The 27,202-nt window shown below is 43.2% G+C and overlaps 1 protein-coding gene across 2 annotated transcripts in view; it reads left to right on the top strand.

Annotated features, from left to right (window-relative positions):
- Nucleotides 1-2,005: 2,005 nt before the first annotated feature.
- The window catches only part of PHPT1 (phosphohistidine phosphatase 1), a 37,199-nt gene continuing 12,002 nt past the window's right edge, over nucleotides 2,006-27,202 (top strand). The window contains exons 1-2 of one of the 2 annotated variants that reach the window (XM_033960272.1): nucleotides 2,006-2,240; nucleotides 16,649-16,796. In XM_033960272.1, coding sequence (XP_033816163.1) covers nucleotides 2,087-2,240; nucleotides 16,649-16,794 — 300 coding nt within the window. In that variant the 5' untranslated portion in view covers nucleotides 2,006-2,086 and the 3' untranslated portion in view covers nucleotides 16,795-16,796. The remainder of the gene's footprint in view (nucleotides 2,241-16,648; nucleotides 16,797-27,202) is intronic. The other variant, XM_033960271.1, reaches the window with a different exon arrangement.

Here is a 27,202-nt window from a genome sequence, read left to right as displayed (position 1 = left end):
TGGAGTGGAAAGGAGGAAAAGAAAGGAGAAGGAAGAGATGTTGGAGAATGGGGAAGGGAGTGGAGACAGAAAGAGAAAAATAGAAGGCATAGAGAAAGAAGGTGGACACTGGACGAAATGGAGAATGAAGAGAAGATGAGGAAAGCAAACACAAGCACAGGAGAAGGACCAGTGTTCCACAGGCAAAATCAAAATCCGAAAACACAAAGAGGACCACAAGTCTCTGGATGTCCAGGAAAAATGACGATTTATTCGAAACAATTTAAAATTATAATAAAAGCAATCTCTGGATCAATAAGTACAGATTCTGTCACAGACAGTACTTGCTCACAAAAGTGAGACTTGGGCCCTACATGGTCCATGTTTTGGCACATAATCAGCCTTCCTCAGGGATCCTTGAAAGACAAAGTGAAATTGAAACTAAAATAGAATGGAAATGAAAAGTGAAGGAATAAAAATAGAGATAACTAACGGAAAAAAGTGGGATAGAAGTGAAAATAAAATATAAGAAAATCAAGAGTGAAAATAGGGTGCTATGTGATGGTGTTGTGGAGGATCCATATTGTAAAGAAACTGTGTCCTAGGCAAGTGTGATGCAGTGTAGTGATTTCAGTAGAAAGTGCCCCTCTTATTAGTGGTTGTCCCAAATGTCGGAGAGAAGAGCAATGCCATGAGCTTGACTGACCTAATTTGATTGACACAAATGTGTGGTAGCTAATGCCTCAGATAAACCTGCAGGGAAAATTATAGGTGATAGAATATGATTTTTAAAAAATGATAATTTTTAAAAAACCCAACAAATCACGTATTAAATCCATGGGTACACATTTGTGCAAAAAAATATACATAATGGCCATAAGAGCACATAAGACGCTTAAAGATATGGCATAAAATGTTAAAACTGTCTTGAATCTATGTGCTTAGGACAATGCAAGTAACCTTATTACTTAAAAACAAGTGAAAATCAAGTATAAAGAAAAACAATAACGATATAAACATATATAAAACCTTTATTAAAATATTCAGTGAAAGACAGGCATACGAACTTTGTGTGGAACTCCGTCTTGTGTCGAAGTGAACGGAACCTGAAAGCCAAAAAGTTTTAAGAAAAGAGAAAACAAAGGGGGTGCAGAATAAATGCTGGCGGAGTTGACAGACAATCATGGCCTATGAGAAAAACGGACATGTTGTTAAAATAGAGACGAAATGAAAAATTGGAAACAGAAGGTAAAAATGAAGACGAAAGGGATATGATGACCCTAGAGACTAACCGATAGCACTGTGAAAGACACGATAAAGACTGGGGCCGCCGAAAAAAAAAAAAAGAGCGGATGCACCCCTCTAAGCCGGTTAAGCACTGAAGGAACAAACGCTAGCTAAAATACAACAATCCTGAAGCGTTAGACAGCTGACAATGTTTTCAACCTCCTTTAAATTTGAGAAAACTATCGTGAACTTACGTAAGCGCAGAATCGTGATCGATGCAATTTGCAGACCTTCCAAAAGAAAGTGAAACCAAATCGGCAGGACATGTCCAGGTAGATCCGGTCATCTGGTAAACACTAGCTGTCAGATTTTTAAGGATACTCTCATTGAAAATGATAGTGCATACAGATTTGTTCCATGCATATATATTGTCCTGAAAACAAGATTGCTTAGGCTTGTTCCGAGAACTGGGGTGGAGATTTCGTTTGTACAGACCATCAGTATACATTTGGGATGCTACCTACTATGGCCTCCCTATCCAAAGGACTGTGTCTTTGTTTTGACAACCAGAAAGCTAATTTTAAAAATCTATTTCATTATTTTCTTTTTATTTATTAACCTTTAAAATTCACACCGTTACCATTCGTCACCGTTTATTTTCGCTGCTGCTTTGCTCAACTGTCGGCTAAATATTTTTGAAGCGCAAACGTCCCTTTAAGAAAGGTATTTGATTGGCTGGTTCCCCAGTAAACGTTTTTTTTTTCCATTCGGTAATTTGATTGGTGCAACCTATCGCTAGTTGTGATTGGTCAAAAAGTGCAGCGACTCTTTTTCCCAGGATAGAATGGACGTCACTTGACCGGCTGCTCACTGAGGAAATATGGCGGCCGAGGGCCTGGCTTGCATCCCCGATGCAGATATAGATCCGGACGGTGTATTCAAGTATATACTGATCCGGGTTCTCGTAACCCACCCTGTCGGCTCCGAAGACAGCAAAGAAATCGTGCGGGGTTATAAATGGGCAGAGTACCACGGTAAGCAAGGTCGAAGGGGCAACTGGTGTAGAACGACTAAAAATAATGCCTACACTATAGGATGGCACATAAGCTCCCCATAGGCTGTAGCCCTGCCAGTACAGCTGTCTATGTGCTTTTTGGTAGTGCTGCCCGATTCAGGAAAAAAAATCGATTTGATTCAGCCTTTTGAATCGATTTTTCGATTTGATTTGATTTTTCTGCCTAAGTGAGTGTTGTTTGTGGGGGGGTTTTCTTCAAACTTCCTGGTGAGTTTATTTTATAATCTAAAATATTATCACCCTGAGTGGTCCAAATAATCAATATAAGGTAGTGTACAATTTCCACTTAATATGGGAGATGCATCTGCAGTGTTCTATTCCATAGAGTAACTCTTCTCTAATCAGGAAAAGGCCTCAGAATTGGAGCCTACACACAGTCTTATCATAGACTGAACTGTCAGCATAGTTTTTTCTGCTCCATGCTCCAGTCATTGGCCAAAAAACCTGGTTTATATTTATTTTCAATACTTTAATTATTGTTACTTTTTTATTTTTTTTATTTTTATAACTTAAACCATATCTTAAATCGTTAAAAGTCCCCAGAGATACATTGCTCCCTTGGTTTGAAAAACAATTGACAGTTAGTTATTTATCTCAGTCAGTGTTTGTTCAGTATTTTCTCATTGTTTGTTGTAATATGCCGACGCGGCCAGCGTTTCGTGGATTTTATCCTTTATCCACTGCTTCAGGGCCAGTATCAAAGCATCAAAACATCTATAACGAAATAAGCTCATTAGTATTATACCAAATCATTTTTCAGCTACACAAAATGTTGCTTACTTTCCTACTCCCGACTGCCATTGATTTTCGAACATCAGCAAAATGGCGCCAGCATTCATTTTATATTCTCTCGTCAGCGTACTCTGCAATGTGCTGATGTAACACCGCCCTATAATCATCTCGTAGTGGGGAGGCTTTCATCTCAGTATTAGATCCATACTATCTTACAAGTCCCTCTCAGGATTAGTAGAAGTGTTGCCATTCTAAATTTTTATTAAGACCGTCTGGATCTAATGTACCCAGACGATTAATCCAACGCTGTTCATGTTGAGCCAAATAGCGTCTAAAATCTCCTCCTCTTTTACTTCGTCTTACCACTTCTATAATTACCGCTCTGTAAAGCTGCCACCTGGTACTCAGTTCATACCTTCACTTCTCTCTATTGTTTGGAATCTTTCTTCAGATGGGATGGGCACTTCGGCCAATCTGTTTTACAAAATTTATTTTCCATAAGGCCAACATTCCCACCATTCCATTCTGGTTATCTTGGAGGTCACCCATCAGTGAGAATATCTGCCTGCTGTTCCTGGATAACACCTGGCAGGAACTACAGTCTCTGTGCTATGTGTTAAACAAAAAACATATTGCCGGGAATGCAAAGCATTAACTGATTCATTATGAGTTTGAAGTTGGTTGAATACCACTCTCTCAAGTACGGTAGTTTTGAAAGAAATGGAAGGTTTGATACTGGTTAGTAGTTATTCAGAATAAGAGGAACTGCATTACTTTTTATCAAGAGTGGCTTAAATGCTACTGGAACACTGCCTAAGTGTCAGACCTTAAAAAAAGGAAGTCATATTGTGCACTGGAAAATAATTAATAATAATTAACTAATAAAAATAACGCACATTTAATTTTCCCCATCACCAAATTTCCCCATCCCGCCCAGCTACTTTTTCATGCCACCCGGCTGGAAAAAGTTTCTGGGGAGAACACTGCTTACCATGCTAATGTAATTTTGAAAGTTTTTTTGTAATATCGCTCTCTGTATACAGTCTCTTCTTCTGCAAACCACTCTGAGCTATTTGTGGTATTGCAGTAAAAATAAAGTTATTATTATTGTTTTGTAGTGCACCTATTTGGACAGCCTGTTCTAAAAGTCGGGGGCTCAGGGACCATTCCCTTGGGAGCAAGATTTGCTTCAGGTTTGTCCACAGTGGACTTGAATGCAGGCTGCATGGCTCCTGCATGGCAGCTTTTTCCAGGATCGGGGCCGACTGCTTTTCTCCCCCCATTTGTGTGTGCTTGAGCCAGTGGGGGTGGAGGTCTCCAGCCGATGTGTTGGTCTCGAAAGGCAGTCAGAAGACACAAGTAGTAGTAATAATAATAATAACAGCTTATATACCGCAATACCATGAAGTTCTATGCGGTTTACAAAGATTAAGCAAAGGTACAAATTGATTGACTTTAAGAGGGGAGGAAGAAAGAGGGTTAATAGGACAGGAAATCCATTTTTGAGGAGAGAGTGATCAATAGAACAAGTACGGATTCCAGGCTTGTTGAGGTAGAGGTTCTCCCTGACAAACCAAATCAGGGGCCTTAAAGTCGATTTTTTGGGAGGGTTCTAGGGTTAGAGATAGGTTCACCTACCTCTAAAATCCCAGAATTGCTAATTTTTATTTTTCATTGTAGCACAGTCTCTGATGGAAATAAATGCAGATGCTTTTCATGACCAATGCACATAATTTTGGTCTTTTCAATGTTCAATTTCAGCTTACCCTCCGTCAACCAATCTTTAATCGCATGAAAACAATTTTCAATCTGCAGTTGGGCATCAGATATCGAATCTCTCCCTGGTATAGAAATGGAAGGTTACTTCCAGGGATTTCAATATTTGACATAGCGTTTGTAAATAGATGTTAAATAGGACAGCTGATAAAACTGACCCTTGGGGTACTTCACCTCCAAGGGTAGCCCAATCTGACCTACTCTGGCCTACTTCTACGCAAAAAGCCCGAGTTGACAAGAAAGAATTAAACCAATTCAACATTTTACCACCAATACCCAAAGAACATTAATGGGCCATTAAAATTTGATGGTTGACAGTATCAAAAGCTGAAGATATATCCCCAAAAATCATGAAAAACCATTCACCACGATCTAGACCTTTGCACATGAAATCAAGAATAGATACAGTACTAGAAATAACTCAGTAGACTATTTAGATCTAAACCCAAACTGGCAGTCATCTAAGATGGAATTTTTCTCTAGAAAGTTCTGTAACTTGAGCACAATATTTTCCAAAATTTTAGCCAGATAACTCAAAGAAGAGAGAGGACAGAAATGTTCTAACTTACTACCATCTGAACGATTTTTTAGCAACGGCTACACTATTGCTTTCTTCAAGGTATCAGGGACATTACTTTCCTATAAAGAACGTGATACTAAAGTCAAGATAGAGGGTACAATAGCCTCTTTCATTGTAGAGAATACTCCTGGCAGGCATGGATCTGATGAACAGGTAGACTTATTCAAATTCTGTGGCAGCTTATGCAAAGGCTTGGAGATGTTATTAATCTTGTTGCATCCAGATTCTTGCGTTCCTTCAAAAGGGGTTGGAAAAAGGTCTGGCTATCAGCTCTCTGAACTCTGAGGGTTCAGATTGCCAGTCTTTCTTGTTTTTGGTCCTAAGCCTCGGAGAGGCTCTTTGGCCGTTCATCCGGACATTCTCAGGTTTTTTAGGAGTGCATTGCAAATTTGTCCCCCGCTGCTGCTACTCTGTCTGACTTGGATTCTCAATCTTGTTTTCTAGTCGCTTGCTTATCCACCCTATACCTTTGGACCAGGCGTCATTAATGGATCTCACAAGACAGTTTTTCCGAACTTCAGGCTTTATCCTGCAGAGATCCTTTTCTTTAATCCATTGTGATTCTGCGCACTATTCCTTCCTTTCTCCCAAAGGTGGTCTCTAGTTTCCACATCAATTGGAAGGTCTGGCTACCTACCTTTACTCTCTCAGGATTGAGTAATCATGACCGAGTGCTGAAGTCGCTGGATGTGCACAAACTTTTGTTGCAGTAGTTGGAAGTCACGAACAAGTTTTGGTTATCTGACTACCTGTTCGTGCCGGTGGTTTCCACCCGTAAGGGCAAGTCAGCTTCAAAAGTCACCATTTTAAGATGGATCCATATGGCTTTTTCATCTGCCTGTATTGCTAAAGGAAAGAGGCCCCTCATTCTGTAAGGGGTCATTCTACTAGAGGCATTTTCTCCTTGTGGGCAGTCATCAGCAAGTTCTCTTGAGGAGATTTGCAGAGCTGCTACTTGGTCCTCCTTGCATACTTTTACGAAGTTTTACAGGATTGATGTGGTGGCCAAGCAGGATGATGCTTTTGGTTCTGTTTTGGCAGCATGCTCATCAGTCCCACCCTGACTGTAAGGATTGTTCTGTTACATCCCACTTATCTAGGAATAGAGTGGGATTATACAAAAATGAAAGATTAGGTTCTTACCTTTGCTAATCTTCTTTCTTGTAAATCCACACTCTATTCCTGGAACCTGCCCTGGGAGTTGTTGATTCGCCGATTGTCTGCCTCGAAAAGTACTGGTAAGCTGAACTTATGGTTTCTTGACCAGCCTTTCTAAGAGTTCCATCGGAACATGATACGGAATCCATCCCAGGGTTTTGAAGGAATTAAAGGAGGAGATAACGGAACTACTGCAGCAAATTTGCAACCTATCCTTGAAAACAGGCATGATCCCGGAGGATTGGAAGATAGCCAATGTCACGCCCATCTTTAAAAAGGGATCAAGAGGTGACCCGGGAAACTACAGACCAGTGAGTTTGACCTCGGTTCCGGGGAAAATGGCGGAAGCACTGATTAAAGAACATATCGATGAACATTTGGAAAGAAACGAACTTTTGATAACAAGCCAACATGGTTTCTGCAGGGGGAGATTGTGCCTAACAAACTTATTGCACTTCTTCGAAGGAATTAACAAACGGATGGACAGAGGAGACCCCCATAGACATCATATACCTTGATTTCCAAAAAGCCTTTGACAAGGTGCCTCACGAGCGTCTACTCCGGAAACTGAAGAACCATGGAGTGGACGGAGACGTACATAGATGGATCAGAAAAGGAAAAAAGTGACAGAGGCAGTGGTCAGCCCGACCCATTATAGAAAAAAGAAGGTACAAGAACACGAAATGAGAAGAGAAAAGAAAGAAGAAAAATGTAGAAATAGAAAAAGAAGAAGGGGCCCGAAGCCGCACCCCGTCGGCTCAAAGACAGAAGAGCACTGGCTCTGCCCCCCAAAGAGAGGTGAAAGGTCCCATCGGGATTCCAGGAGACCACTGAGGCAAGAAGGTGGAAAAAGAGAAATAGAAATAGAAATATAAAAGAAAAAAGGAAGCGAAGAAAACACAAGTAGTCTGTAGATCCGGGCCCACCGCTGGAGACAAACATTGCGGATCGAGGAGCAAAGTCCAGTCCCCAAAACAGGTCCAACAGTCAATGTCGGGGATCTCAGGAACCGCGTAGGCAGGATAATCAGCCAGGCAGGCCCTCCAGGAAAGTACGAATCTCCGCCGGTGTAGTGAAATAGAATTCCTTATTATCATGGTGGACTCTCAATTTTGCCGGATATTGTAAATTGAAACGCATCTGTTTCTGATGAAGCTGAGTGCAATACGGGGCCATTGCGCGGCGCAGCTCCGAAACCCTAGGAGAGTAATCTTGAAACAGGAAAATCCGCTGGCCTTCATAAGAGATGCTGCCCTTCAATTTGTAGTGAAGCAGAAGCTGGATCTTATCAGCAAAGTTCAAAATAACGGGCCGCGGTTTCCGATCTCCATCCCGGCGCACCCCAATCTGGTGCACCCGCTCAACCAGCAGAGGCGAGCCCCTGGTATCCATCCCCAGCTCCTGAGGTAGCCAAGTGGTGACCAGGGTGTGCAGGTCAGGCCCCGTGAGTGATTCCGGCAGACTGATAAGCCAGATGTTATTTCGTCAGCTCCAGTTCTCGAGATCTTCAGCTTTTTCCTCCAGCCGACGACATTTGTCCTCCAGGGCCTGGGCACCCGCCTCCAAAGCCACCATGCGGTCTTCCTGTGCCGACACCCGATCCTCCACGTGTTGTAATCGGGTAGACTGCCGCTCAACCGTATCTTTGAGGCCATCGACTGTGGATTGCAGTCTGGTGAGCTTGTCATCCAGAAACGTGGTAAGGTGTTTCTTGAGCTCCTCTATCGTGTCGGCTTGCAGCATAATGGTCGGGTTGAGTTGCACGCGCTCTGGAGGGGTTTGCGCCGCCATCTTAGCTGGTGTAGCAGGGCCTCTCCAAAATTTATCAGACTTTGGGACTCTGGCTGGCATGCCTTAAAACCTCAGCAAAAAAGATATCGGTCAGTGACCCGCAACTTGCCCCAGCCAGTGGAAGTCGATGCAGATGGTCACGGCAAAGTATCAGCGGGAAATAGCGAAGACACTAGCCCCGAGTTCAGGAGAGGAGCACAGACGCGTCTGATCAGGCTGAGTGCATCACGTGACCCCTCTTTTGTTCTGGTTGTAATACCTTTCTTGATAATACCTAGCATTTTATTTGCCTTCTTAGAGGCCGCTGCGCACTGTGCCGACGGCTTCATTGTCTTGTCCACTATTGCCCCCAAGTCCTTTTCTAGGGTACTTTCACCCAGTGGTTCCCAACCCTGTCCTGGAGGACCAACAGGCCGATCGGGTTTTCAGGCTAGCCCTAATGAATATGCATGAGAGAGATTTGCATATAATGGACGTGACAGGCATGCAAATCTGCTCCATGCAAATTCATTAGGGCTAGCCTGAAAACCCAATTGGCCTGGTAGTCCTCCAGGACAGGGTTGGGAACCACTGCTTTCACCCATTACCAGCCCTCCCATCGTATAGCTGTACTTCAGGTTTCTGTTTCCTACATGCAAGACTTTACATTTCTCTACATTAAACTTCATCTGCCATCTCGTCACCCACTCTTCTAGTTTGTTCAAGTCTCTTTGTAAATCCTCACAGTCCTCTTTAGGCTTCCTACTAGAGAATGACACAGGGACAAATTTTCCTCATCCCCGCGGGAACTCATTTTCCCATCCCGTCGAGTTATTTTCCTGTTTCTGCCCCATTCCAGCAAGCTCTCCTCATCTGCACAAGCCTCAAATACTTTAAAATCATAAGTGTCTGAGGCTTGTTTGGTTATGGCAGAGCTTATAAGAATGGGACAGGGACAGCAACAAAACTCACTGGGACGGGGCAGGGAAATTGAGTTCTTGCAGGGACCCGTGTCATTTTCTACTTCATGACATGGGATGCATAACCCACTTTTCCAGGAATAGAGTGTAGATTTACAAGAAAGCACAGTTACCTACCGTAACAGTTGTTATCCAGGGACAGCAGGCAGATATTCCCACACATGGGTGACGTCACCGACGGAGCCCCGCAGCGGACAGCCTCGAAAGCAAACTTGCTTGAAGATCTCGATCTTTCGAGGACTGCACCGCGCATGCGCGCGTGCCTTCCCGCCCGAACTAGGGGGCGCATCTCCTGAGAGGATCCTCAGTTCAGATACCTAGCCAAGAAGCCAACCAGGGGAGGTGGGAGGGTTGTGGGAATATCTGCCTGCTGTCCCTGGATAACAACTGTTACGGTAAGTAACTGTGCTTTATCCCAGGACAAGCAGGCAGCATATTTCCACACATGGGTGACCTCCAAGCTAAGTAAAAAGGGATGGAGGGAAGTTGGCAATTTACGAAAAAAGATTTTGCAAAACAGATTGGCCAAAATGGCCATCCCTCCTGGATAAGGTATCCAGACAATAATGAGAGGTGAAAGTATGAACCGAGGACCAAGTGGCAGCCTTGCAGATTTCCTCAATAGGAGTTGATCGGAGGAAAGCTACAGATGCCGCCATAGCTCTAACTTTGTGGCCTGTCACTCGACCTTGTAGAGGAAGACCAGCCTGAGCATAGCAGAAAGAAATGCAAGCAACCATCCAGTTGGAGATTGTGCGTTTTGATATAGGACGTCCCAACCTGTTCGGATCAAATGAGATGAAAAGTTGAGGAGATGTTCTGTGAAGTTGAGTGCGTTGGAGGTAGAAAGCCAAAGCACGTTTACAGTCCAAGGTATGAAGAGCCGCCTCTCCCGGATGAGAATGAGGCTTTGGAAAAAACACAGGTAGAACAATAGACTGATTGATGTGAAATTCTGAAACAATTTTAGGTAAGAATTTAGGATGAGTACGTAGGACCACTTTGTCATGGTGAAGGGTGGATCTGCAACCAAAGCTTGTAACTCACTGACTCGTCGAGCAGATGTGAGGGCGATCAGGAACACAGCTTTCCAAGTGAGATACTTGAGGTGAGCTTTGTCAAGCGGTTCAAAAGGAGGTTTCATAAGGTGAGCTAAAACAACATTGAGATCCCAAACCACTGGAGGTGGTTTAAGTGGTGGATGGAGATTGAGAAGTCCTTTCATAAAGCGAGAAACCATAGGATGTGCAGAAAGAGGTTTTCCATCCAGAGGCTGATGAAAAGCAGCTATAGCACTAAGATGGACTCGAATAGATGTAGTTTGAAGTCCAGATTGTGACAAATGAAGCAAGTAGTCTAGAACTGATGCTAAGGAGGAGGAGATAGGTTGCAAGTGACGTGTAGAGCACCAAGTAGAAAATCTAGTCCACTTCTGGCCATAACATTGTCTAGTTGATGGCTTTCTGGAAGCAAGTAATATATCTTGAACAGACTGAGAAAATTGAGGAAAGTCTGTTATGCAGAAAGGTACCAAGCTGTTAAGTGTAGAGACTGCAGATTGGGATGAAGTAAAGATCCTTGACTCTGCGTGAGTAGAGAAGGAAAGATTGGCAGAAGTAGAGGCTCCCTGGTGCTGAGTTGAAGTAGTAGGGAGAACCAAGGTTGCCTGGGCCACGAAGGAGCTATCAGAATCATGGTGGCATGTTCTGACTTCAGTTTGACTAGAGTCTTGAGAATCAGAGGAAACGGAGGAAAGGCATAAAGGAACTGATTCCTCCAATCCAGTAGAAACGCATCCGCTTTGAGACGTTGAGGGGTGTAAATGCGGGAGCAAAATTGAGGCAGCTTGAAGTTGAGAGGTGATGCAAACAGATCTATCTGCGGAGTTCCCCAACGAGCAAAGATTTGGTGAAGAGTAGGAGAATTGAGCGTCCATTATTGAGGTTGTAGAAGACGACTCAATTTGTCCGCCAAACAATTGTGTTGACCCTGAATGTAAACAGCCCTGAGGTAGAGGTTGTGAAGAATTGCCCAATGCCACAATTTCAGAGCTTCTTGACATAGGGAATGAGATCCCGTCCCTCCCTGTTTGTTGACATAATACATGGCTACCTGGTTGTCGGTACGTACAAGAATCACCATGTTGTGAAGGAGATGTTGAAAAGCTTTGAGAGCATAGAATATCGCTCTGAGTTCCAACAGATTGATATGACACCGACGGTCTGCTTGAGTCCAGAGACCCTGAGTGCGAAGACCGTCCACATGAGCTCCCCATGCGTACGTTGACAAGTCGGTTGTGAGTACTTTCTGATGAGGAAGAGGGTGGAACAGCAAGCCTCTTGAAAGATTCAAAGAGAGCATCCACTAACGGAGAGACTTCCGCAAAGAAGGAGTTATGGAAATCAGTCGAGTTGGTGGATCCACGGATTGCTGCCATTGGGATGCCAGTGTCCATTGAGGAATACGAAGGTGAAGTCTGGCAAAAGTAATCACATGAACTGTAGAAGCCATGTGACCGAGCAGGACCATCATCTTTCGTGCTGGAACAGTTGAAAGTTGGAAGACTTGTTGAGAAATCTGAAGAAGGGCGGCCTGACGTGGTTGTGGAAGGTAGGCTCTCAGATTGATAGTGTCCAGAGTTGCTCCTATGAACTGGAGAGACTGAGAAGGAGTCAACTGAGATTTGGGAAAGTTGATGTGAAATCCCAAACTTTGTAGAAAAAGAATAGTCTGTTGGGTCGCTGCAATAACCCCTGAAAAAGAGGGAGCTTTGATGAGCCAGTCGTCGAGGTATGGAAATACTTGGAGACCCTGGTTGCGAAGAGCTGCAGCCACCACCACGAGACATTTTGTGAAAACTCTGGGAGAGGAAGCCAATCCGAAGGGGAGAACTCGGTACTGCAGATGAAGGCTTCCTACTTGGAATCTGAGGTACTTGCGAAATGCTGGATGAATAGGGATATGAGTATACGCCTCTTTGAGATCGAGGGAACACATCCAATCCCCTTGATCCATTAAGGAATATAAAGTTGGTAGAGTGAGCATTCGAAATTTCTCTTTGACTAGATATTTGTTGAGAGCTCTGAGATCCAGGATCGGTCGCAAATCCCCCGTCTTTTTGGGAACTAGAAAATAACGGGAGTAGAATCCCAAGTTCCTTTGTGGAAGAGGAACTTTCTCCACGCTCGCAGGCGAAGCAGAGCCTGAGCTTCTTGAAGAAGAAGGGGAAGATGCGACTGATCGGAAGGACACTCTCATGGATGGCGATCTGGAGGCACCTGCAGCAACCGAAGAGAGTATCCCTCTCGGAGGATGGAAAGCACCCAGAGATCTGATGTAATGAGCTCCCACTGGTGATAAAATGTGGATAGACGACCCCCTATGGGGAGGGGAGAATTTGGAAATAGAGAAATTGGAATGCTCAGGCTGAGACTGTCAAAATGACTGAGCTGGTTTGGTGGCAGCAGGAGTCTGAGACTTTTGCTGGCGCTGTTGTTGAGGAGGACGACGAGGAGGAGGCCTGGAAAAAGCAGGAGTCGTTTTCTGAGGATAACGACGTGGAGTCTGTTTAAAACCTCTAGTTGGTGCAGGTTTGGGTTTTGGTCGAATGAGGGAAGCAAAAGAGCATTCATGTTCTGAGAGACGCTTGGTAGCTGCTTCAATAGAGTCATCGAACAATTCGTTACCCTGACAAGGTAGATTCGCCAATCGATCTTGAAGATTGGGATCCATGTCAACAATACGTAACCATGCTAAACGACGCATGGCTACTGCAAAGGCAGATACTCGAGAGGAGAGTTCAAAAGCATCATATGAGGCTTGTAACATGAAGAGTCGCAATTGAGAGAGAGTCTTGAGGATGAGTTTGAATTCTGAAAGACGAGTTGTGGAAATATCCGGATAAAAAGATGGTAATATCTTCAGAAAATGGTTGAAGTAAGAAGTAAAAATGTAGCTATAATTAAGAACTCTATTTGCCATCAAAGAGTTCTGGTATAAACGGCGACCAATCTTATCCATGGTATGACCTTCTCTGCCTGGAGGAACTGAAGCATAGATTTTAGAAGGATGTGCTTTCTTCAAAGATGATTCCACTACCAGGGATTGATGAGAAAGTTGAGATTTTTCATAACTCTTACATGGAACTGTTTGATAACGAGATTCCAATTTAGAAGGAATGGCAGTGATGGAATAAGGAGTCTCCATGTTACGAACAAAGGTTTGTTTGAGAACAGGAGTCATGGGTAAACGTAATGACTCTTTAGGTGGATGAGGAAGCTCCATATCTGCTAAATATTCAGGAGTATATTTAGAATCAGAATGAAGATCTAGTTTGAGAGCTTGTCCCATATCAAAAATAAATTTGGCAAATGAAATGGATTTGGAATCAGATGGTTCCTCAGGAGACACACTGCGAGATCTAGGGAGTGCTGAGTATGAAGGAGAAGCCTCTCTAGAATATGGTGACTGTGGTTCCGAGTCAAGGCATAGAGTCACTGAAGAAGCTGCACTGTGAGGTGGAGTAAGAGAATGTTTTCTCTTAAGGCTCCTGGATGGAGAAGTACCAGGTGTACGTGGTACTGAATGAGTCGAGGTCTGAGGCGAAGTGTCTCGACGTTTCGATGGAGGAGTCTTCGGTCGAGAAGGACTTCGAGTCGATGCTCGATGGTGTCGAGATCTGTGCTTCGACTTCGAAGAATGGGGCAGAGAAGTCTCGGTATCCAAAGCCGAAGACTCCCTCCGAAGCTTAGAAGCACTATGTCTCGAAGGCTTCGACCAGTGCTTCGAAGGAGGTGAGTCCGGAGAAGAATCAGATGAAGGTATTCTCTTCGGTGTCCGGGATCGGCCTCGAGATACTGGATGCTCCGGTTGGGTGACAGGCTGATCCACCCGAGGCAAGGTCGAGGACGGGACCAATTGAGCCACTAAAGAGGAAATCTGCGTGGTCAGTATAGATTTTAGCATGTCCTCCAGCATCGGCACCGAGACAGAAGGTTCTGATCTCGTAGGTGCAGCTCCGAAGAGGGCGACCTCGAAGGTGAGTATTCCCTTGTCTTGGAGGTACGCTTGGAAGATGGACGTGCAGAGGACTCTGGTGGCTTCTTGGGTATGGTACCTGAAAGAGAACCCGGAGACTTACCCCCCATGGCAGATTTCACCGAGGACACCGTCTTCGAGGTAACCGAAGCAGGCAAGGTCGAGGCCTTCGAGACCGAAGCTCCAGCCGGAACTTGGGTCGAAGCCTTCGAGACCGTAGTCGATGATGTCGGAGTCGAAGCTTTCGATACCGGGGCAGCCGCCGAGGTCGAAGTCAAATCTGAAGGTTGCTCCATGTCTCCGAAAAGTTGAAAAAATTGGGCGCACCTGCGTCGAAAAGCCCGTGGAGTGAGAGTGAAGCAACGATGACAATCTTCTGGTGAATGGGAAGGACCCAGACACTGTAGACAGCGACAGTGGGGATCGGTGACTGAAATCACACGATTACACTGACAACGTTTAAACCCGGTGAGAGGCCGGGACATAGAAAAAATAAAGTCCGTGTCGAACGGAAGGAGCAATTGGGCCTAGGCCCAAGGCTCACCGGCCGGACAAGTAGAAAAGAGAAACAAAAATTCAAGTTTTTGGTTTTGGTTTTTTTTTTTTAATTTTTAAGAAAGGAGAAATAAATTAAAGCACAGCGACCGAACTTTGTGAAAAAAAAAGAAACAGCCGCGGTGAAGAGAAGGCAAAAGTGCTGCAGAGCTGAAGAAAAACGTGTCTTCTTGTCTCCGCGGAATTAAATGAACTGAGGATCCTCTCAGGAGATGCGCCCCCTAGTTCGGGCGGGAAGGCACGCGTGCATGTGCGGTGCAGTCCTCGAAAGATCGAGATCTTCAAGCAAGTTTGCTTTCGAGGCTGTCCGCTGCGGGGCTCCGTCGGTGACGTCACCCATGTGTGGGAATATGCTGCCTGCTTGTCCTGGGATAAAGAAGATTAGCAAAGGCAAAAGCCTAATCTTTCAATAGTGGAACATGTGAGCCCTCTAAAAATAGTCCAAATCCCCCTGTACCTACATATAGGTGACACAATGTTCCCTCTAAGCTGTGCAGCTGTTCAGCAGAAGTCGGGACCATCAACCTCCAGTATCACTCTTCTATCTTGTGCCGTTGCTGCTGCTTTCCAGAATCAACAGCGGCAAACTGAAACAAACCAGCTGTAGGACTTTCCCAAGCATACCTGCGGTTGCTAGCCCGCCCTCTCCAATGTCACTTTTTCCGGGGTAAAGCTGGAAGCCACAAATATGTATGGGAAGGCCTCGCAACCAGTTTGTTTCAGTTTGCCGCTGCTGCCTCGGGAAAGATGCAGCAGTGGTGGGGATATTAGGGGGTAAATGCTGGTGGATGTAGGGCTGGGGGAGAGGGGGCAGGCGCTTGTGTATGTGTATTAGTTGGGAGAGGGGTAAAAGCTGGTGAAATGGGGAGAGAGGGGGTAGATGTTGTATAGAAGTTGGAAGACAGATTCTAGATAGAACAGGGGAGAAAAAGAGCAGATGTGGGGTATAGAAATGAGAGAGATGATGGAATGGGGGAAGTGAAAGGGGAGATGCTGGATGGAAGATGAGGAGAAAGGACAGACTTATGGAAAGGGAGAGATACAAAGAGGAGGGAAAAAGGGGGAGGGAATAAGCTGTATAGGAGGAGGGAGATTAAGCCTAGATGGAAAAGGGGAGAGACAGTAGGGAGATGATGGAAGGGGGAAATGAAAGGGGAGAGGAGGACACACTGTATGGAAGGGAGAAGAGACAGAGGAGAAAGATACTGATGAAAGGGGAGAGTGTGTGGAGATGCTGAATGGAAAGGGGAAGAAGAGGCAGACACTGCATAGAAGGGGGTAGATGCTGGATGGGAGAGGGGAGAAAAATGAGCAAATATTGGGAGGGGGAGAAACAGAAAGGAGGGAGATAATGATGGAAGGGCAAATATAGGGGCAAACACAGTATAAAAGTGGGAGAGAAAGAGGGCAGAGTTAGTGAAAGACTGGGATTAAGGGAAAGTAAAATTAGAGAGCCAGGGTGAGGGAAAGAGATGTAAAGCTGCTGGTAGATCATAAAAAAATTAGGAAACTGTGAAGACTAGATAATAAGAATGAGTTAAATCTGAACATAGAGATAGAAAAATAAATTGGAGAAAGGAGAAGGAGAGAAAACTCCTGGAAAGAGACTTAAGACAGAGGAAAGCAAAAACCAGAGAAGTGAATGGTCAGAACATAAAGGTATAAAAATATTTTATTTTTAATTCAGAATAAAGTAGTGTGGTACCCATATTTATAAAGGTTAAAAAATATAAATAGAAAATAGAATTAAGATGATATCTTTTTCTCTTTTCTGTCCAGCTGATATATATGACAAAGTTGCTGCTGAGATCGAGAAGCAGGGCTATGACTGCAAATGTTTGGGGGGAGGACGGATAATGCATAATAGCCAAGAGAAGAAGATCCATGTCTACGGATACTCAGTGGTAAAGAAACAAGAGGAATGATGGAAAGTGACTGGAGAAATAGTCATTTCACGCAATCTGGTTACTGATAAATTGAGGAAAAATATTACTGCCTGATAATCAGCAGATAAGTGCCACTGACTGAGGCCACACCCAGATTTTCAGCAATATCATTGAAATAATACTGCTGAAAATCTTAGCAGATTGTTCTGGGGCTATCTGGGGGCAGAGCTTCAAGTTACCAGTGATATTCAACTAGCTTAAGACAACAGGTGATGGTCCTGAATTATCACCATTATCCAAATAATTGCTGCTCTCATTGTGCTTGGATATTCAACACCAATATCTGGATAGTACCTGGTTCTGAATATTCAAATACATCTTCAAACACCCCATAGCTTATATAAATGAAGTGCCAACTGCAGAGTTTGAACATTAAACCTAAGCCCCAGCTCAGAGTTTTTCCACAACTTTTTTTTTTTTTTTTTTTTTTGGGGGGGGGGAGAGAGAGGACCCAAAATAATATATATATATTTTTTTTTTACTTTGATATTTTATTTTTGCCTTTTTTGGAGAGGAAGAGGATTTCTTTTCTAGCTTTTATTTTTCTCCCATATTTTTTGATTCTGCTGCCCCCTTCTACCTTCTGTTCTTGATTTTCCACTGGACTGAGAGGGCTCAGCTGCAGTTCTCTGCAAGCCAATATTGGGTGTTAAATTTTAGGCTCTTGGTGCCTCGGGTTTAACCACTACTGTACAGACTGTTAAGTTTTTCATTTGGGATTTACAATGTTCTTTGATATCATCATTGATTCATCATCATTTTGGTAATATTTAGAAATAAAACAAAAAACATTTAGAAATAAAACAAAAAACAAAAGAAATAAGGTTATAACCTATTTTATCGTAGGATAACCAGGCAGCATATTCTCAAATGTGTGAGTGACATCATCCACAGAGCCTGGTACAGACAGTGGTAAAAGTGTATTGCCACTTTAAGTATTTAGAAACTTCACAACTGCCCACACTTCGCATGTGCGAGTGCCTTCCCACCCAACACCGGCTTGTGGTACCTCAGTTCTTCATTCTCAGCTGAGTGAAGATGTACTTTTTTCTGGACTCTGTCTAGTGTGAACATTGCCTTCCTGTCAACGACTTCTTTTCTTGTCTTTTGCCACTTTTTTTCGTATCTTTATTGCTGTTTTGGCTTCTTCAGTCTGTAAAAAAAATTTGTTGTTCTTTTCTGGTTTTTTATAGTTGGGTCTTTGGCCCTCTGGTTTTTCTACTTTGAGTTTAACCTTGCCACCGAGATTTTTCCATCCATGTTGAAACCTTCGAGCGGTTTAAAGAAGTGCTGTCAATGTCAGTGCCCTATTTCTATCATTGACCCACATATAGTTGGTGTTTGGGCCCTGAGCATTGGGTAGACACCTTTACACATTATTCCACACTTCAGAAACGCTCATTAAAGACTTACTGCATCCAACAAGAGAAGCTCTTCGGCTCAACAGTGGACTCGGGGGTTCGTTCCTAGCCTTTAATACTGGCGGCACCAGCATTGACATCGCAGGCCTCTACAGAATTGAATCCCTTGATGCAGGACAAATGTCGACACCGGTGCTCTCCGTCGATGCAGGTTGTGTCTCCTTCAGTGCGTGAATCCTCTTTGAGGATCCACCACTTGTCACCCAAAGGTACCGGTGCAAATCTTCAAGGAACAGCTCTATGAGTTTTTCCACAGGGAGCTTGGTGATATGTTCAAATTGCACTCGACACCGGCACTTACATAGACTCCCTCGGCATAGCATTTCAAGGCCACATGGTTCTGATTCCAGGTCTACACTGACTTGCAACTCTGCTTCCTGCCGGCGCTCTTCCAGTAGACATTGACACTCTCCATTGAGACATTGACGAGCTACATCGAAATCTCGATGGTCTTCATTGAAGCATCGACACTCTAGTCTATATCGAAGCATCGTTGTCCTCAGTCATGTCAATCCTATGCTTCTAGATATAAAAGATCTGAAGATCTCAACATTCCTCCTCCTCCTTGGATCGGAACCAAAGACATCGAGGTAGTTATTCTCGCTGTCCTCATCAGTCACTTGGGGCTTATGATTCTAATCTTTTTCATGGCCACACGGATTCTGAATGGGAGCCTACTTTATGTTCCTCAATCTTATGGAATTCCTTCAGAACATTCTCCTCCTAGAAGAAGATCTCAACCTGAAGTGTTTTCATTTACTAGATATATTATATAGTTGGGAAAGGGTCTCCATGTCAAATTAGAGGCCCAGAACGGAGCTTCTTGATGCCTTGGATTTTGACAAACCTCCTAAGGAGCTACTGCACTTACATGGTTTTCTCAAAGAGGGAAGACACCTTTTTCTATCACTATAGCTCCACAAAAAGATTGATTCACTCTACAGAATTATATCCTGTCTTGGCTTTGACAAGCCGCAACTCCAACATCAATCACTGCAGCACAGTTAACAATAACTTTTCTTCAACTTCTAGAGTTTGAAGTCAACTTCCCAAAGTCGCAGTTTCAACCCTCTGAACTACATCTATTCATAGGAGCCCTGCTAGACACCGTTCATCTCAGGGCGTTTCTGACTCAACAAAGACAAGACACTTTGCTTCATCTTTGCACTTAAGTATCTATTCTACAAACCATCTCGGCGAGACAGATGATGCGACTCATAGGTCACACGGCATCCAAGGTTCATGTTACCCCCCCCTTTGCAAGATTTAATCTCAGAACAGTTCAGTGGACTCTAGCATCTGAATGGTCTCAAGCTCTCAATCCCTTATCTCGACAGATCACCCCTTCGTCAATCTTTTCTGTGGTGGATGGATTTGTTAAATCTTCCAAAGGTCTGTTGTTTTATGTCCCTCCACATCAGAAAGTATTCACCATGAACACGTTCACATATGCTTAGGGGGGCTCATTTAGATGGTCTCAGGACACAAGGTCAGTGGTCTGATCAAGAGAAAACATTCCACATCAACCTGTTAGAGCTCCAAGCAATTTGAAATGCTCTAAAAACCTTTCAAGAGAGTCTTTCCAATCAGGTACTCCTTGTTTGAACAGAAAATCAAGTAGCAATGTACTACATCAACAAACAAGGAGGAACAGGCTCTCTTTCTTTCTGTCAAGAGACAGAATCCATATGGAATGGGGCGATTGTTCAAAACATATTTCTCAAAGCCATATATGTGTAAGGAAACCTGAATACTTTAGCCAACAAACTCAGCGGATTTCTTCAGCCACATGCGTGGACTCTCAACTCCAAAGTATTACGTCACAACTTTTTATTATGGGAGACTCCTCAAATAGACCTCTTTGCGTCTTCCCCACAATCACAAATTGCCTCAATTCTGCTCCAGACAGTACTCGCCTCATCATCACAAGGCAGATGCTTTTCTTCTGACTTGGATGAACAAATTCCTCTCCTCTACGCTTTTCTGCCAATCACTCTAATTCTCATGACCTTAGTCAAGCTCGAGACCGAGTCAGCCACCATGATCCTAATAGCTCCTCGATGGCCCCAACAATTTTCAGGTTTCAGGTTTATTTAAAAATTGGATATACCGCCTTATTAAAATTCAAAGCGGTTTTACATAATATAAAAACAGAATAAAGAGGGCATAAGTTAAAAACAAATTACAATTATTATTACAGACGATCAAACGCACAGACAAACATTAACATGCCGATACAAAATGGAAAAGGGCAGAAATACATTTGTATAATGAAAAAGAGAGGGAGAAGGATCAAAACAAAAGGGAGGGGAACAAAAAATAAATAGTCTGGTACTCTGTAAAATAGGTTAAAATGATTAAAAAATGGCAAGGAACAAATTTCCAGTCCTTAGAAGGACTGTTATACTCCAAATGCATCTTTAAAAAGAAAGGCCTTCAAGTTACTTTTAAATTTATCAAGTGATGAAATTTCTCTTATATAATTTGGTATTGAGTTCCAGATGGTAGGGGCCATAACAGAAAAGATATTAGTGCGCATAGTATTAATGTGTCTTAAAGAGGGAATGCATAGCAGGTTTTGATTAGATGAACGTAATGTACGATGGGAGGTGTGGGGGATTAGTAATCTGTTGATGAAATCAGGTTGGCCAGAAGTTATGGTCTTATGTGTCAGTAACATTATTTTATAGGAAATTCGGTGATCTATGGGAAGCCAATGGGCGTTGATCAAAAGTGGTGTAACATGATCAAATTTTTGAGCTTTTGAAATAATTTTAATGGCAGTATTTTGAAGAATTTGAAGAATTTTTATTTCTTTCTTAGTGATGCCTTTATATAATGCATTGCTGTAGTCTAAACATGAAATGACAAGCAAATGGATAAGAATATTTAAAGAAAATTGATCTAATAAAGTGGCAAGTGATCTAATCATTCGGAGGCGGTAGAAACATTTTGGTTCTCCCTTGTACTTCAGCTGAGTTCCAAGGATCCAATTTCCTTACAAACCTTTCCATTTCTGCTCACTCAGAGTCAAAGACCTCTTGTTACATCCCAACCTGCAATTTCTGCATCTGACAGCTTGGTACCTTTCAGTCTGACTCTAGCAGATTTTCATCTTTCTGACTTAGTACAAGCCATTATAGTTGCTTCCAGAAAACCTTCTACTCAGCAATGCTATTAACAGAACTGGACTCGCTTCAATTTGTGGTGTACTCTTCATCACCTGGATTCTTCCTCCTCTCTGTTCAGTGTTAGATTATCTTCTCCATTTATCCAATTCTGGACTGAAAACCACTTCAGTCAGAGTTCACCTCAATGCTATTAAATGCTTTCCATGTTATGTCAATAATAAATCTCTAGCCACTCATCCTCTTTTTTTCCAGGTTTATGAAAGGTTTATGAACTCCAAACCTCCACTCAAGCCACCTCCAGTTGTTTGGGATCTTAATGTAGTCCTCGGCTGTTTGATGAAACCACCGTTTGAACCACTGCCATGTACTCCTTTTAAGTTTCTCACTTGGAAAGTGGTCTTCTTGATTTCTTTCACTTTCTTCTGTAGAGTGAGTGAGCTTCAGGCATTGGTTTCTGAACCACCATACAGTTTTTCATCATGATAAAGTGGTTCTCCGGACCCATCCAAAATTCCTTCCAAAAGTAATCACGGAATTTCACTTGAATCAATCCATTGTGCTGCCAGTCTTCTTCCCAAAGCCTCATTCCCATCCTGGATAAATAGCTCTTCATACATTGAACTGTAAGCTTGCCTTGGCTTACTACATACAAAGGACTAAGCCACTCAGGACTTCACCTCAACTGATCATTTCTTTTGATCTATCAAACTGGGCCGGCCTGTAACAAGAGAATTATTTCCACATATGGTGGCCTTTATTTCCTTCTGCTATGCTCAGGCTGGGCTGCAGCTTGAGGTACACGTTACAGCACACATAGAACAAGGTATTGTAGCATCAGTAGCTTTCTTACGTTCCACTCCCATTGATGAAATTTGCAAAGCAGCTACTTGGTCCTCAATTCACACATTCACATCTCATTACTGTCTAAAATCCTATTCCAGACGAGATGGTTATTTTGGCCAAGCAGTATTACAGAATTTACAGTACTGTGAAAAAATTAGGACACCCCATGAAATATTCAGTTTTTTCTTAAGAAATGTTCACATATTGATGTAAAATCTTTTTTTATATATCTCTGGAAAAGAAAGTGATGTAATTGCAGGTAAACAACAAAACGTTTCCATGATTTACTCATGAAACAAAAGATATCCACAAAAATGTATATTCTAACTGAGGAATAAATTAGGACACCCACACATATCCACCCACTTAAAGTGGCTCAGATCACACACAGGTGTATCACTTCAGGTGCACATGATTAGAACATCGTTTCTCAGCATTTTGAAGGAGGTTTTTGCCCTACTTAAACCTCACAGTAATAAGTAACGCACTTACATGAAACACTTAAATAAGCTCAAAGTGACTGTCAAAAAAGTATATAATTCAAATTCTCATATGTGGAAAGGTTGTACTCAGAGACATGGAGGAAAAAGGGATCAAAGTCCCCAAAAACCTCACCACCCAATCATTGAAGTACTTCTACATGAAAAGTTATAAATATAGTGCAAAGCATCAAATGTTGAAACAACAGCACTTATTTTATTATGTAAAGTTCTTTGGCATCGATGTGCCATGTTTCAGTATTTCTTCAGGAAGCCAAACAAAGTCTTTAAAAGACAACAGTCTTCTATACTGGGTGTCAGTCTCTGAAACACAAACCCCAAAGGAACATTATATTTAACAATTAAAAATAGCACTCAAACAATTTTTAAACTAATATTAAAGTGATTTAAGGCAAAACGGAAGGGTACCTTCTGAAGCTCATTAGTTGAAATTTAACAAATTCCACTCCTCTGCTCACTGCAGCAAAGGGACGCCAATAGTGTATTTGAAAGGAAAAAAAAATATCAGCGCCAGATAGCGTCAACTACGTCAACAGGCTTGACGTCCAAAACATGCACTACTGCTACGGATGGTAACACAGGACATAACACCTCTAAAAATAATAGACATAAAGGGTATGTAGACGCTGAGATGGTAAGCACACAAAAAAACCTCAGACATTTAGTTTGGTGTGCTCTTGACTGCTGCGGTGAGAGTGAACACCATGGTGAGATCAAAAGAGCTGTCTGAGGCCTTCAGAATGAAGATTGTAGCAGCTTATAAGTCTGGCAAGGGATTTAAAAAGATCTTGAAAGAATTTGACATTAGCCATTCCACGGTCCGGAAAATAGTGTACAAATGGAGGACTTTCCAAACAACTGCCAACATGCCCAGATCTGGCCGTCCAAGCAAGTTGACCCCCAGAGCAGACTGCAAGATGCTAAAAGAAATCTCCAAACCCCCTAAAATGTCATCATGGGACCTACAGCAGGCTCTTGCTACTGTTGATGTGAAAGTGCATGCCTCTATAATCAAAAAGAGACTGCACAAATTTAACTTGCATGGGAAGTGTGCAAGGAGGAACCTTTGCTCTCTAAGAGAAACATCAAGGCTAGACTGAAGTTTGCCAGAGAGAACACAGACAAACACCAGGACTTCTGGAATAGTGTTCTATGGACAGATGAGTCTAAAATTGAATAATTTGGACACCAGAAAAGAGGACATGTTTGGCATACACCAAATACAGCATTCCAGGAAAAGAACCTCATACCAACTGTGAAGTATGGAGGTGGAAGTGTTATGGTTTGGGGATGCTTTGCTGCAGCAGGTCCTGGCCAGCTCACCATCATAGAATTCACCATGAATTCTACCATGTATCAAAGGGTGCTTGAGGCAAATGCGAGGCCATCTGTAAAAAAATTAAGCTGAAGTGGAACTGGACCCTGCAACACGACAATGACCCAAAACATACCAGTAAATCCATCAAAGACTGGCTGAAAACTAAGAAATGGAGAGTTCTGGAGTGGCTGAGTCAAAGTCTTGATCTTAATCCCATTGAGATGCTGTGGAGTGATTTGAAACGGGCTGTACATGCAAGAAACACCTCAAACATCTCACAGCCAAAAGAATTCTGCATTGAGGAGTTTTATGAGTAAATCAAGGAAATTTTTTGTTGTTTACCTGCAATTACATCACTTTCTTTTCCAGAGATAAATAAAAAAAAAGATTTGACATCGATATGTGAACATTTCTTACGCAATAACATAACATAAGTTTATTTTTATATACTACACAAATGTCTTTCAATTCAAGGCGGTGTACAAAAATAATACATTAAAAAAAAATATATTGTTAACATTAGAGACAGGGTAAACCATACCATGACACAGACATTCCCTCAGTGAACTGTGCCGGTCTGGAGAGGCGCTAAAAAAGTGGAACTTTGCTCTCAGTGGAATGCCCTTGAGAATAAAGGGTTCCCTGGGTATCTCTAACACAGATGAGTGCAACGCAAAACTGAATATTTCTTGGGGTGTCCTAATTTTTTTCACATGACTGTATTTTCTTCCTAATGACCAACTCTCCCTCCATCTCATAAAGCACAATTACTTACCATAACAGGTGTTGTCTGGGGACAGCAGGAAGATATTTTCACATCTCTACCACCTCCCCTGGTTGGCTTCCTAGTTTGCTTATGGAACTAAGGTACCTTAAGCCAGCATCGGACAGGAAGGTACTCGCGGATGCACGGTGCAGACAGTCACAAAGTTTCTAAAAACTTAAAGTGGCAATACACTTTTACCGCTATCCGTACTAGGCTCCGTGGATGATGTCATCCACACGTGAAAATATCTGCCTGCTGTCCCCGGATAACACCTATTACAATAAGCAACTACTTTATTTGATTAACTCAATGCATATTCCAATGCAATAGGTGAGTCATTCTATACAAGCGAGTTATCTCACAATGGCCATGAGCCATCTGCAGAAGGAACTCACTCCAGATTTTTTCTCTGACCCTCCTCTACTTCACTGTGAGCTCTACTGCCATTTGTGGTTTGCCCTTCTGAATGCAAGCCTGAAGGAGTGTTTCTGTTCTCCCCTTTTTCTTATTTTCTTTGGTGTTTTTTGACCCTTTCCGGGATTGCCTTTGTGCTTGAAGCAGAAGCAAATTCCGTTCTGCAGATGACAGGCTGATCTCTGTTAGCCATCCTGCATTTGTTTCTTTGCAGCTTGGGGCCATCCCTGTTTTTTCCTCACCCACTGTTTAACAGTCTGTTTAAGTGCAGACTGTTAGGTGCCATTAGGAGACTCAGTGGTGTCTCGCAGGGTACCGGCTGCATTTTTTGCCTCCACCCTTCCCTTAACGCAGTGTATCTCAAACTGTGTGCCTCCTGAGATTCCAAATGTGCCATGGCACACTGAAGAGAAAGAGAGACGCCTGCCAGCTGGCTTCCCTACACGGTACAGCGCCAGCGCTGCCCGATTTGTCAAAGGTCTGCATATTTTGCCCTTCTCTCTAGCTTGCTTCAGCTTCCCCCCTGGCCTCCCAGTCTCACTTTTAAAGCTAATTACAGCAGCCTGTAGAGCAGGAGTGCCCAACGCGTCGATCGCGATCGACCAGTAGCTCAGGAAGGCAACGCGAGTCGATCGCGGAGCCTATCCCGGGCTCCGTGATAGACTCGTGTTCCCGTCCTGATCTACGGGCCGATCAGCCTTCCTCTCCAGTGTTCTTTCTCCCTAGGGCCTTTTAGTTGGGCGATCCGCCCAGCTGTCATCTGCCGCTGCTGAACAAAAAACCGGCTTGGAGATTTCAGCCCGTAGCGAACTTATGCTCCGGGCTCTAACGTGTGCGTGCCGGCTTCTCTTCTCTTCCCTCCGAAACCGGAAGTTATGTCCGGGGGGAGGAGGGGAGAAGGGAAGCCGGCGCGCACATGTTGAGAGCCCTGAAGCAAGCGTTCGCTACGGGCTAATGCGGGAGACAGGTTAGTGAAGCATTTGCTCTTCTTGCTGCCGGGTCCTGCCTACTTTCTGTTTCCGCGAAGGCAGGACCCGGCAGCATTTCCCCCAATAGGTTGATCACGATCTTGGGCTGATCAGCCTTCCTCTTCCCGACGGCAGAATTAACGTCGGGCAGAGGAATGCTGGTTGGCCGAAGCAGGGAGAGCTTGGGGCCTGTTATTGGTGGTGTTTGGGTCCTGGTCCCCGATGGTAATGGCAGTGGCAGTGGCTTGGGGGAGGGCAGGGAGAAAGAAAGAAAAAGGGCAGGCAGGGAGACAGAAGGAAAGAAGAGAAACAGAAAAAAATGAAAGGGAGGCAGAGAGAAAGAAAGGGCAGGGAAGAGGAAGGAAAAGTTGGGGGGAAGGAATGAGGTCTGGAGGAGAAGCAGCATACAGGCTAAAAGAAGGGAAGAAAGATTGTATGCACAGTCAGAAGAAGAAAGTGCAACCAGAGAATCATGAAATCACCAGACAAGGTAGGGAAAATGATTTTATTTTAAATTTAGTGATCAAAATGTGTCTGAATTTATATCTGCTATCTATATTTTACACTAAGGTCCCCTTTTACTAAACTGCAATAGAGGTTTTTAGCGCAGGGAGCCTAGGAGTGTCGAGAGCAGCGCTGGGCATTCAGCGCAGCTCCCTGCATTAAAAACTGCTAACGTGGTTTAGTAAAAAGGGAGGGGGGTATATTTGTCTATTTTTGTATGGTTGTTACTGAGGTGATAGTGCATAGAGTCATCTGCTTTGACCTCTTTGAAAACCCTGGAATAGGAATGATGATTAACATTTTCTATGCGTACAGTGTGCGTTGTGTTTTTTTAAAATTTTATTGTTGGTAGATCATTTTGACTTGGTCATTTAAAAAGTAGCTCGCAAGCCCAAAAAGTGTGGGTACCCCTGCTGTAGAGGATTGCCAGTAGGTAAAATGATTTTATTTTCAATATGGTGATTGAAATGTGTTTTCAGAATTTATATCTGCTGTGTGTATTGTGTGCATATGAAAAATGAA

This window comes from Geotrypetes seraphini, chromosome 10 (genome assembly GCF_902459505.1).
Source record: "Geotrypetes seraphini chromosome 10, aGeoSer1.1, whole genome shotgun sequence".
NCBI lineage: Eukaryota > Metazoa > Chordata > Amphibia > Gymnophiona > Dermophiidae > Geotrypetes > Geotrypetes seraphini.
The sequence above is the reverse complement of the archived record's forward strand: the minus strand, read 5'-3'. Positions and strand labels throughout refer to the sequence as shown.